At 40.3% G+C, this 13,376-nt stretch overlaps 1 protein-coding gene across 1 annotated transcript in view; it reads right to left on the minus strand.

Annotated features, from left to right (window-relative positions):
• NYAP2 (neuronal tyrosine-phosphorylated phosphoinositide-3-kinase adaptor 2) overlaps window positions 1-13,376 on the minus strand; it is a 290,472-nt gene that overhangs the window by 38,824 nt on the left and 238,272 nt on the right. The window contains 1 exon segment of the mRNA XM_064372927.1: window positions 13,188-13,291. Within this exon segment, the coding sequence (XP_064228997.1) occupies window positions 13,188-13,291 (104 nt within the window).

Genomic DNA, 13,376 nt, shown 5'->3' on the forward strand with positions numbered 1-13,376 from the left:
TAGAGATGGGGTTTTGTCACGTTGGCAGACTGGTATTGAATTCCTGACCTCAGGTGATCCACCCACCTTAGCCTCCCAAAGTACTGGGATTACAGGCATGAGCCACTATGCCCGGCCTAAGTCTGCTTTAAAAAAAATCAATTTTTAGGAATCAGGGCTGGCATGGTGGCTTATACCTGTAATCCCAGCAATTTGAGAGGTCAAGGTGGGTGGATCACTTGAGGTCAGGAGTTCGAGACCAGCCTGGCAAACATGGAGAAACGCTGTCTCTGCTAAAAATACGAAAAAAAAAAAAAAATTACCCAGGCTTGGTGGCAGGTGCCTGTAATCCCAGCTACTTGGGAGGCTGAGGCAGGAGAATCGTTTGAACCAGGGAGGCAGAGGTCACAGTGAGTCAAGATTACACCACTGCACTCTAGCCTGGGCTATGGAGCAAGACTCCATGTCAAATATATACATAAATAAATAATAATAATAATAAAATGTTTAGGGATGAGTTTAGTAGAGATTTCTCTTCCAATGTGAAGTGCAGTCATTGGTTATTACTCTCAGTGAGACTTGCATTTCGGTTCTTTTCTCTAATTTTTCTCTCTCATCCTCAGTGAGTAGATAAAACTGGTAAGTAACTGACTGAGTGGGCAGATGTGAGGACTGTGTGCAGAGCTACAGTTAGCAGTCCCAATGTGTCTGCAAGTTATAACAACAATTACACAATGTCATGTGAATCTGTTTCCACCCTTAGTATTTATTTATTCATTCAATATGTATTGAGACAGCAATAGATTTCCAGGCTAAAAATAGGCATTCCCAGCCCTCAAGAAGCCTCCATTCTAATGTAGACAATTATGAGCCTAATTTTTGGAATCAATACATGCACCTTGGGAAAATGAAAAAGGTATTTCATGGTCAAATATATTTGAGAAACATGAGCAATATTAAATCCCTTGCTTTGCAATTTCCACTGCACATCAGCAAATTTGAAACTCAGTAAAGAAATTTACTCAACCTGACTTTCCCCACACTGCTTTACTGTGTAATAGAACAAAGGGTAACATTCCTCAGATAATGTTCCTCTGATACAAAAATAAGGTCATTCATGGTGATGGTGGTAAGTACAGGGAAGAGACAGAGAAGGGAGAGCTGCTTGGGAAAGAGAGAAAAGACTTGCGGATGAGAGAGCACACTTGATCCCAGACTTGAAAAATAAGCAGTAGTTTGCCAAGAGTCAAGGACTAGGGAGGGTGTTCCAAGAAGAAGGATCAGGCAACTCTAGGAGGCGTGCCAGGAATATTTAAAAGTGAGACAGACTGTGGTAGCTGTGTGGATGACCTGAGGGGCAGCAGGTGAATGGAGGCAGGTGATGGATAAGGAAGCTGAACAGGAAGATCAGGGCCAGGTCACATGGGGCCTTGAAATCCAAGCAGAGTTGTTCATTATTCATGCTACAGGCACTGGGCAGCCTTTAAGCATTTTTGCATAGAGAAAGTAAACTATGATCACTCTTTTGCTGCTGTGGAGAATGGATCTGGGCACAGAGGGTGAGTTTAGAGGCTGGAGCTGGGAAAATGGGTGAGAGACACTAAACCTGTCATCAAGCTGCACAGTCATCTTGTGAGGCTTGTCTGGATTCAGGAGGAAAAAAAAAGCAGAAATCACAAAGTTGTTGGAGTGGCCCCAGTCCCCTTCTGTACCAGTGTCCTGTGCCCATCTTACTTCGCCTTAATGCTCCATGGATGCTTACAGTAGAGACAGTGCTTTGTACTCTTTTACTCAAAGAAGATGTTAAAAATAGCCCATGTGGGCCGGGCGCGGTGGCTCACGCCTGTAATCCCAGCACTTTGAGAGGCCGAGGTGGGTGGATCACGAGGTCAAGAGATCGAGACCATCCTGGTCAACATGGTGAAACCCCGTCTCTACTAAAAATACAAAAAATTAGCTGGGCGTGGTGGCGCGTGCCTGTAATTCCAGCTACTCAGGAGGCTGAGGCAGGAGAATTGCCTGAACCCAGGAGGCGGAGGTTGAGGTGAGCCGAGATCACGCCGTTGCACTCCAGCCTGGGTAACAAGAGCGAAACTCCGTCCCAAAAAAAAAAAAAAATAGCCCATGTTTGGAATAAACAAATGACTGAAAATAAACACATTTAACCCTTCTGATCTAAAGTGTGCTTTTGTATTCATTATTTATTTTATATGGATGCAGAAATCAAAATACTTGGAAATTCCACGAGGCTTGGAGCCTGCAATCATCGGATATGAGTGCTCAACTTCTCCGAGGGTAGGTGCCTTGTTTCATTACTTAGGTTTATATCAGACAAGCCACCCGACAGACTGTGTTCCTTCCTAGATCGTTCCTTGAATGATAAGCAACTTTGGCTCTGTTGGTTTCTCCTGAAAAGTCTCTACCCCTTTCATATGCAAAGTTGATTGGGTTGGATAGGATTACTCTTGACACCTTTTGGTCCTTCAAATAACTTTCCCATTTTCTGGGAACGAAGTCATTAAATGCAGCATTCCAAACACCATCCCTGTCAAAACAGCAGACAAGGAGGGATCATTAACTAGCTCTAACGCAGCATTTACTTTAGAAACAAATGCTTTGAAGTGACAGTCTAGCTGGGGATCTTCCCTCCCACTTTAAAGCGACTGTTCATAGGATTGCTGTAGAAGCCCAGAAGCCAGATAGATCTTGGTGAATACATCTTGGTCTTTTGTGCGTTGTTGGTTAACTCTACACCAGTACTCTGGAAGCTGATATCCATGTGTGCACGTATGGACACGGATGTTTTCTTTTCAGAATGTGGAAAGGGTTAGATGTGCTCAAGTGTTTATATTCACAGACACTTGTGCACATGCGCACCCGCAGGGCTGATGTCTCATTGGATTAGTCCATGGTCCACAAAAAAATAATAACCAATGACGAAACTTAGCTTTCTTCCAGGAGTTATACTCCCAACCTCATCTCAACCTTGGAGATTTTGCTCTTAGGTGGCACTCTGCTTAGTTGAAGTCCTACTTGAATTTGTCCTCTCCTATGAAATTTTAGTCTCAAAAAGTCAAAAGGCAAGATCTGGGAAGTGGAAGAGTAATTAAATAAATGATGAGTGAAAGTGAAGGAAGGTAAGTTTTAGAAGGAGAGCAAATTCCGGGACAGGTGAAGTGGCCCATACCTGTAATCCCAGCACTTTGGGAGGCTGAGGTGGGCAGATCACTTGAGGTCAGGAGTTTGAGACCAGCCTGCCCAACATGGTGAAACCCCATCTCTACTAAAAATACAAAAGTTAGCAGGACGTGGTGGCAGGTGCCTGTAATCCCAGCTACTTGAGATTCTCCTACTGAGGTAGGAGAATCACTTGAACCCAGGAGGCAGAGGTTGCAGTGAGCCAGGATTGTGCCACCACACTCCGTCCTGAGTGACAGAGCTAGACTTCATCTCAAAAATAAAAAAAAGAAAGAAAGAGCCAATTCAAAAAGGAAGCTATATAAGAGGCAACTATGCATAAATCAGGGGTTTGGTAGACAGAAGTACCTGGTTTTATATCTCACGTCCACATAGCCACTCACTCACAAGTTATAAGACCTTCAGTAGGTAACAGAAACTCTCTAGCCTCAGTTTTCTCATCAGTGAAATGGGCATGTGCTGTAAGAACAACATTAGATAATACAGTATTCCAAGCACTTTGCCAAGCACATAAGAAGCCCTCAACCAAAGCTATTTTAGGAATCTGATTTATTTGGAGAAGTGTTTTCGACCTGAAGGATAATGCTCATTTGCAGCACAGAATGAAGAACAAAGGTTTGTCCAGCAGGTGAGCTGGATGCTAGGGCTAAATATCTTTAGCTCTTCTTGAGTAAAAAACTCATGGCAAGGATGTATTTATTATTCTCAATGAAGTGTAGCTCAACTCTGAGCCAGTTCTACAGCATGTAAACATTTATTCCTAACGCGCATGCAATTTAAGTTGGAGGTAAATTTACCCACAAGTTGGAAAGAATACTCTTTTCAGAAACGACTCTCAAGCTATCTGTTTCAAACATGTTAACAGAAAACAAAAGAAATCAAGAAGGAATTCTTCCATTTAACCAGTCATGCGTTTTCTGTTCTTTTACTTTTCTGTCGGCAAAATGGGATAATGAGCTCCTTTCCTGGAAACTCAGGTTGAATTAAGGGATTTACAATGCACAGAAGATGTCATAAATGCTAACGAAAACAGCTGCACATATTCATAAATAATGCATAGCACTCTGAGATCACTAGCTGTGAGTCATTTTTCCCCTCCTTAAAGTATTATTTTAAAAGTCATACTATTTAAAAGTTAGAGAACCTAAAATTGCAAGATTAAAGTAATGAAAAAAATTTAAAACAAACATCATCAGAAAATGTTGTCATAGATTTCTGCAGGCAGTTGCTTATTATCCCAAGCAACACATACATTTTCTCAGTCACAAAACAGTTTTGTTTGATTCAATTTTTGAAAGCCAAAGTATAGCATGCAAAGTGCACTTCAGAGGCTAGGTGGCGCCATGTATCCACCTAGCGGTCTACGTTTTCACAGGCTGGATTGGCCCACCCCTTCTGAAGCCAGACATTGATTTTAACAGTTAAATCTATACATTTTATAATGTGAATGCTTCCAGTTTTTTTTTTTTTTAAAGAGGTATTTAAAACTGGCATGAGGAATCTTTAAGTAAATGCTCAGGTTGGAGAAAAAAGTATCCTGTGGCTGTATACCCCTGTCCTGACTCTAGCAGTTAATAGCTCCCTATATAGACTTAATGTTTTCATTGTATTTACTCATACCTTAATTCAAAGAGGTGAATAAGTAGTATTAGGGCAGGAGAGCTGACAGTTCTGAAATGCTGCCTGTAGCCAATTTCTACTTACTTTGCCTCCAACCCACCTATGAGACCTGCGAGGTAAGAAGAAATGCCAGATCTAGACTCCCTATTATGGTAAATAAGTGAGCATCTAATTTTGTAATTGTGAAAGGAGTAATGAATATGATCGGCTCCTGTGGTGTACCAAGGGGGGAATCAATTTTCCCCAGGTGCAGGCAATAAAGAAATGTACTGTCCACGGAGAACTTAAAATCAGTGATAGAACCAACTAGAAATCTGTCTGCTTTTTCTTATCACCATGCACTAGCAGTTCTATACCAGCTTGGTGATAGTGGGTGGACCAATCATTCCTTCAGTGACTACTGTCTTTGGAATACCATTGAACTCTCCTCTTTAGAATTTTCCAGCAAGCAGAGAGTTGAATTTTTTAGAAAGAGGAAAAGCTATTAGGAAAAGGAGAAAGAATTAATATATTTTCCAACAAATAATGTCTGTACAGGACTTTACACACCTATGTAATCTCATTAATCCTCTACAACACCCCCAGACTCAGAAAGGTTCAGCAACAGCCACTAATTTATAGAGGCAGGATTCTAATAAATCTTTACTTCCTGTAAGTCTCAGGTTTTTGTCTATCTCGGGTTTTTGAGTGGTGAATATCACATTTTTGAGAGGTTAATATCAGGGTTTGAGTGGTAAATCTCAGGTTTTTGAGTGGCTAATATCATAGGTTCTGCCATTCAATAAATATGAAACCTTGGACGAGGCATGTAACTTCACTCACTTTGGTATCCTTGGTTGTGATGTGGGATAATAATAGTACCCATCAGTGAGGACAGTAGAACATACCTACAATGAGGCAGGTGTGCTCTGAGCCCAGTCCTGGCACATGGTACGCACATCAGAGGTGTCAATAAATGGCACATAATCTACATTATGCAAACTTCACCTAAGAACCCTGAATAACGTTTTGTCCCTTCCAGATGGTAAAGAAGGCTGGAGTTCGTACATCCATTACTTCACACCTGCAGCCCTGGTGGTTAAGTTGATAACTCTGACCTCTGACGCTGAAGAGAGAAACACACACAGGTACCAGAGACAGCCGAGTCAGACAACAGGCACCCTCAGAGTCCACTGGGCCCAATCCCCACCCTTATTTGTCAATTGGTTCAAGACTTCTTAGAGAACATCTTGCTTCTGATACCCTCCATGCTCTGACAGAATACATGACAAAGTTGTTGGGGACAGGCGTGAGTTTGTTTTGTTTTATTCCACTCTACAATGGAGTTTCTGAGAGACTGATCTTGGGACCACTGGACTTTAAAAAAGTGACCCCCAAATACTCTGCTGCATAAAGTGTGTAAAAGTTAATAAGCATGTAATGACCAAATGATATGTAAATTACTCAGGCCATACTGCAGCTAAGTTGTACAGAGTTATCACCATCTGAATTCTTTGTATGAAAGTAGAAAGGAAATAATTCCAACATTTCATTTTATATATTCCTGGATTCAGCTGCTATTTAAAAGTAATAACAAATTGTATTTTCTGCCTTAAATACGACATTAATTAAAGTTCATAGAGAGCGCCATAAAGAACTAAAGCCTAACATTATTATAAAACAATCTGACAGGTCTGTAGAAACCACACATAAGAGAATGCTTTTTTGTGTATTTTTTGCACTTGCATTGTTTTAATGCAACTATACTATAATACCTGGTAATAGAGCCACTTAGCCACTGATATTCTTATTTGTAATATGAATTTATTCCACATTCCACAGGGCTAGATCCAAATTCTTTGGTAAATATCATTTTTATAACAAATAAGCATAATTTCTTTATAACATCATCTGTGTTAACATAACAGTTTATTTTACAACTTGAAGTTAGTACAGATAAACACTTCTCAAACATGATGCGGATACTGTACTGTGAACTTGGTGTGGGTGTTCCAAGTCCTCCTGTTAGGGATTTTCATGTTTGGAAATATATGTAAAGTTGACATGTATGCAGAAGAAAGCAAATAATAGCCATCTTTAACATCAATCGCACAGCCTGGAGGAAGCTGTGTGGTGGTGAGATGCTGTGTGTTAATGAGTACAGATTTTGCTGTTTCTGTTCTGTGTGTTGTTTCTGGTTTTCTTCCATTTCCATCATGTGATGTAATCATGAGCATACAATCAAATCAGCTGTATAAAGGTACAAACGGCATGGAAAACACGTTCTCAGTTCAGGTCTGATAAGAAAATCTGGAATGTCACAGAATCCCTTCCCCAAAAAAAGAGAAAACACATTTGTCCAACACTTGAGCAGCAGATGATAGAGAAGGGCCCTTTGATCTCACGGAGTCAGGGTGGCACACACTCCCCAACTGCATATTCTGTGGCTCTCTCACTCCAGCACTGCTTTCTCCTGTCCACCGTAAAACCTTAGTCTCAAGGTAGGAGGCACTTGAAAATGCATCCAACCAATCAGATAAAATGTCCTTGGTCTATAGGACAAGGGGCTTAACTAAAGCATGTATGATTTTGGCAAAACAAGTCATGTCTATGCCTGTAGTAGCCTGAGAGTTCTAAAGAGAATGTATTTTTGGTGTTTCTCTACTCTTACGCTTTACAGTGTTTTGGGTTTTGTTCTTACTTTTCCTTTTTTTTTCTGTTTTTTTCTTTTTCTTTTTTTTTTTTTCTTGAGGTTTTAGGTTCATAGCAAAACTGAAAGAGGTTTCCCATATTGCCCTTAGGACTTGTTTTTGTTTTTCTGCATGATCCTATTGAAGGCAAAAATTAAACAAGTATGCAGATTTGCAGTCTTTCAGATTACATTATTCAGAGCTAGGGTAGGCACCCAGGAGATGAAATTAGATTTGCTGGGCATAGTGGTTCACGCCTGTAATACCAGCACTTTGGGAGCCCGAGGTGAGCAGATCATGATGTCAGGAGTTTGAGACCAGCCTGCCAACATGGTGAAACCCTGTCTCTACTAAAAATACAAAAAAATTAGCCAGACATAGGCAGGGTAGCACATGCCTGTAATCTCAGCTACTCAGGAGGCAGAGGCAGGAAAATCACTTGAACTCAGAGGTAGAGGTTGCAGTGAGCTGAGATCACACCATTGCACACCAGCCTAGGCAACAAGAGTGAAACGGAATTAAATTTCCTTCTATGCCCTCATTTCACACTCTAGGCTTAACTCTCCTGCCTCCCTGTGTTGTTAGCCTTTCTCACCCTCTATAGCCTCCTAGGCACATTTGATGTGCAAATGTCCCATCTGGAAAGTTAAATGAAAGCTCAGAACTCACAGGCCCTGCTTTGGAAATATTAGGACTGAAGAACAGGAACAAAATCAAATTGTTTGAGAAAAAGTTTTTTTGAAGTGTATATAGAGAAAGACATTTATGGAACGGGAGGTTGAGTAAGTCAACAAATGATGACTGAGTGTCCCCCTTTGTGCAGGGTATCAGAGGAATACCTCTGAACTGAACACAGTCCTTGCAAAGAAATTCACATAAGTCCTTCACCTTAGTCTTCACATGTACTGATCCCACATCCCTATGTTTGGGTTGTCTATCTTCTTTTCTTAAGTATGTAGGAAACAACTCTGGCATGTGAGCATGTTCAGAAATATACTCTAGACATGCATCAAGCTATGGACCCCTAATATGTTCTTCCATTATCCAGGAATGCTGGCTGATGCTGGTGTAATGACATAGCTGTGGAGTCCATGGGAAGGGAGAACCTGCTCTGCTCCAGAGGCAGCCCTGGCAGGCTCTCATTCTCCAGCAAGGTCGTCAAACAAAGGGAAAGTTAGGAGCTTGGTGAGAGACCAGGGGACCGCTATGAAAAGCGATAAGCATTTGCGAAGTCATCCTAAAGGGGCAAGTTGAAAGGATCGGGGCTTACTACTCTGGATAACATCTATTAAGTATGCAGAAGGGACTGGACTGGGCAAGTTTTGTCCTGGGTGGTGAGGACACGGGTATCACGTGACAGACAGGACCCACAGAGATCATGGCAAAGCTCTATGTGGTTTCTAAGCACTCTGTGTAGGTTTCTAAAGAGATTTGGTTCTTCAAACTTTGGAGTGTGTGTCCAAAGGAAATTACAAGTGACCTTTTCTTGCTTCCCTCCCCTAAATCAAAGATGATCAGATGCAATTCAGGTTAGAGTGATAAACAAGCCTCCGAAGAACCTGAGGTTTCAGTTCAACACTTGGGTCACTCTTAACTTTGTAATTCCTTGACATGAGAATCTGCCATTAAAACAAAAATGTGTTTGTGAGTGAGTGTGCGTGTATGTGTGTTTGTGTGCAGTGGAGGCTGTGGTTCCCCTTTCCTTCCTAGGGAAATGAATTCAAACATGTCTTGGGAACATTTTTCCAAGGAGAGCTGCAGTTTTGTTTGAAGACACACCTTAACTGCTCCATTCTTGCAGAAAAGCATGGTTTGACATGGCCTATGCCTCAGTTTCTATACCCTCACCTGTGCAGTAAGAGTATAGATGGCACTGCCTCCAATGGGATCACTGACGAAGGAGGCTGAGATCAGCCAGAGATGGAGGAATCACGTGAACATCCTCTGCTGTCTCTAAGAGCGTTCACATCTCTTTGTTCTGAGTACACATGATTTCCAGTGATTTTCCTAGTATGAAGTTTATTAATCTCTTATTAAGAATTCTGGGTTTTTAATAACTACCAGGAGTCTTAGTGTTGCAAAACTGCTTTCTACTCTATTACAGAGGATGAAAAAGAGAAAGTAACGTGTGCTCCAAGTTCAACACACGACTCTGATACACTTTGACTTTTATAACTGAGAAAATAAATTAACATTCTAATGATAGGCACAAAAATTCAGTTGATTTCCAAAGATTTCTATGAAGGCAAATGCCGAAATGTGGCTGCATTGCAAGGAAGTTCCAGGAAAAGGTCCCTAAAAGCACCATGTCTAGTCTATCTGCTCAGGTGTAAGTTAAGAAAGAATAAAATTTTATTTTTATCTCTGAGTGTCAGAGAATAATGTGTATTTTGGAGCAGACTCTAAATGCTTCAGAACTCATATTTTTTTCTAAAGTTTTCCATTTTCTCTTATATATTTTGAGGCTCCAGTCAGATACAATTGCACATTTCTACAGATCTTATGTCTGCTGAAGTTACCTGAAGCTAAAACTGATTGCAAAGTCAAGCAAACATTACTCTCCCCTTTGTTTATACACAAATTCTGGTGGTAGGCTGTCACTATTGGCCCCCAGCCCATGGGAATGGGGGCCAGTCACTCTGGTCACCTCTGAGAATCTCTGCTGGAGTGACGTCAAGCACTCCCACCTGCCTCCACCTGCAACACTCCTTAGAGAGCTCCAACCACAACATGAAACAGTAAGTGCAAACTAGGACCAAGAAAACTGAATAGAGATGGGATGAGAACAACAGTCTGAAAAGTAACACACATCTTTCTGCATGAAGGATAATGCTCATAATGTGACTGAAATGTCACAGCCTTCATAAGGCCAGATTCCTACACAGACAAGCACCACTGGAATTATTTTAGAGATTAGTTACTGATTTTGTTTTATTTATTTATTTATTTACTTTTGAGACAGAATCTTACTCTGTTGCCCAGGCTGGAGTGCAGTGGCACAATCTCAGTTCACTGTAATCTCTGCCTCCTAGGTTCAAGCCATTCTGTCTCAGCCTCTCAAGTAGCTGGGATTACAGGTGTGCACCACCATGCCCGGCTAATGTTTTGTACTTTTAGTAGAGACAGGGTTTCACCATATTAGCCAGGCTGGTCTGGAACTCCTAACCTCAGGTGATCCACCTACCTGCCTCGGCCTCCCAAAGTGTTGGGATTAAGGCGTGAGCCACCGTGCCTGGCCTTCTGTTTGTTTTAAATAGGTCACATGATTTCCAGTGATTTTCCTAGTATGAAGTTTATTAATCTCTTATTAAGAATTCTGGGTTTTTAATAACTACTGGGAGTCTTAGTGTTGCAAAACTGCTTAAAAAGTGACCAGAGGGATGTTTGATAATACTAGGTGTTCCCTATCCTTGTTTAGGTATGAAAAGTCATTGTTAGATTCAACCTTTTTACTCATCTTTTCACCATTATCTTGCATTCCTGAGCACAGGGCAGTGCCATCCTGATTGTAATTTAAAGAGACATCTTAGTCAACTCTATGGTTGAGGGCACGGGAATTAGGTTAGAAAAGGACCTTTAATGTATTTATTGACTTTAGTTGAATGCTAAGTCACAGGAGTTTAGAGCAATGTTCATATGAGCTATGCTTACCAATTCACCTCTAGAGTATAGAAATACATGTACACTGTAACTGGCCGTAAGCCGCAGAGAAGAAGCCCAGAGGCCAGCCTTCTAATTTGTAGCTCTGACAGCCCATGTATGATTTGACTGTGTGTCAGAATCTCTGTCAATAGGTAAAGAAACTAACAGCATATAAATGGTGCCCTAGGCTTTTTCCCTTGATACATGTTGAAGAATGAAGAATGTCCCATCAGGTGAGCAAAGGGATGATAATATGAAGGCACAAAGAGTACATCTTGTCTATTCTGGAAGTTTATCCCAGGAACCTGCTTTCATTGAGAGTTTGAGGTGGCGTAGGGTGAAACAGCTCTAAAGACAGGAAAAAACCAAAACAAAATCGAGAACACAAAACCTCTCTGAGAGTCTGAGGGCATTATGCTAGCAGGGACCATAAACTCAAAAACTTGATTGTATTAGCGCAATCCTCTGCCAATTAGCTAAACTTCTCTTCTTTGGTACTCAAGGTTTTTATACTTTGAATGTTGGTAAATACAATATTTTTGGAATAGCTTTCATCAGCTAAGATGGCAGTTTATCTTATTTATTTTATTCACTGTCTTACTGTTTCTACTTCTTTTATATCCAAAAAGTGTTTGAGTTGGTACATTTAGTTATAAAGGCATTTAACATTTTAAATTAAGACACAAGAAATTCTAAATGGTACTTGAGATGCCCTTGAGAGAAGCTTCTCGTTCCTTGTATTTGTAGATACCTTATATATTTATAAATTAAATCCTTTGCATATTTAAGCCAGATAAAAATACTGAGGTATAATGTCTTTCATTAGAAAAAAATGCAATTATTCTACCTAGTTATGTTTTTAGAACAGCTTGGCATTTAAAATAATTGAAGAATATGTAACTTGCTAATCAGTAATGGGCAGTTCCCTTGGGGGTATCGTCACTGTTTTATAAGTTACTATTTCAGAAGGGTTTCATGAATGCAAAGATTACAGCTGGGAAGCAGAGAGGAATCACTCCAGAATGACACCACCCTGCTTAACACCCATAATACTTAACAGTAACAACAATTAAGCCTCACAAATTAAGTCAACTTACTGAATTCCTATTGCGGGAGCTAAAGACAGGACATTTATGTGTAGTGATTTTTCCTCATACTAATTCCCCGTCCACAACCATGTACCAATGAACATCAGAGCAACATATTATACTGTAAAGGATTAAATGATATTTCAGTTTATGCCTTTATTTCTTGTCTCTTTTCTCCAAGTGATAACTGAGATCTCATTTACCATGCATGAACACTTACATTCCCTTTCTGAGAACATTTCTGATATTGTTGATATAAGAGAGAAAAATCATTTATTTAACGATTGCCTTGTTAATCTGCAGTTTTTGTTAAATATCTTGATTATATGGCCAGTCAATTTGTCTCTATAGCCTAAGAAAGAAGAAAGACTAGCTGCCATACTCAATCCAAATGAGTTGGGATATGAATATTTAAAAGGACATCAATATTCAACAGTGTCTTACAATCATGCTCCAAGCTAAATAAAAATAAAACAACCAAAAATATTACAGTATAATAGGATAAGAGCTAAGAGATATGTACAAATTCATTGACAACATCTGTGCAAGTGTTGTGGACAAAACATTTAAAAAGAAATCTACATAAAACAAAGTAGATAAATTTATCAAATATTGATAAATTTTCAGACAGTATAAAAGTACACAAAACATGAAAGAGAGAAAGAATTTAAAAAAATAATCACTAAGCTAATACATATAGTACAAGTTCACTACATTTATATTACAGAATGATGGAAACCAGAGACAAAAATGATTTGGTAACAAACAGCAAAGAAAGTTTTACCACCAATCACAAGGAAGAAAGACATTCTTTTTCAAACGAAAACACAGACTGCCAGAACTCATCCCCCACTCCCCCCACCCCATACACACATAGAAAAATAAAAGCAAATGCAAAAGTTGTCTACAGCCACAGGACAGACAGAGGTGGGGAGCATTTGGCAAGGTGCATCACAGGAAGTCAATCACGATTGGCTAACGATGATGGTACCTGGCTCTGTTGCAGGTCAGTGGTTTGCCTGAGAGGAGTGACTGACGGAGGAGGCACACCTGATGTCGATGCAGACCGGCCTAATTTGCAGCTTACTTTAGGCTCTGGAAACAAGGGGAAAAAGACACAATATTAGCTAACTGACATCTGCAGTAATGAGATGGCTTTTCAGTCTCCCTGTTTGTTTTG

This window comes from Aotus nancymaae, unplaced genomic scaffold (genome assembly GCF_030222135.1).
Source record: "Aotus nancymaae isolate 86718 unplaced genomic scaffold, 86718_ANA_hifiasm-v0.15.2.pri h1tg000008l, whole genome shotgun sequence".
Lineage (NCBI taxonomy): Eukaryota > Metazoa > Chordata > Mammalia > Primates > Aotidae > Aotus > Aotus nancymaae.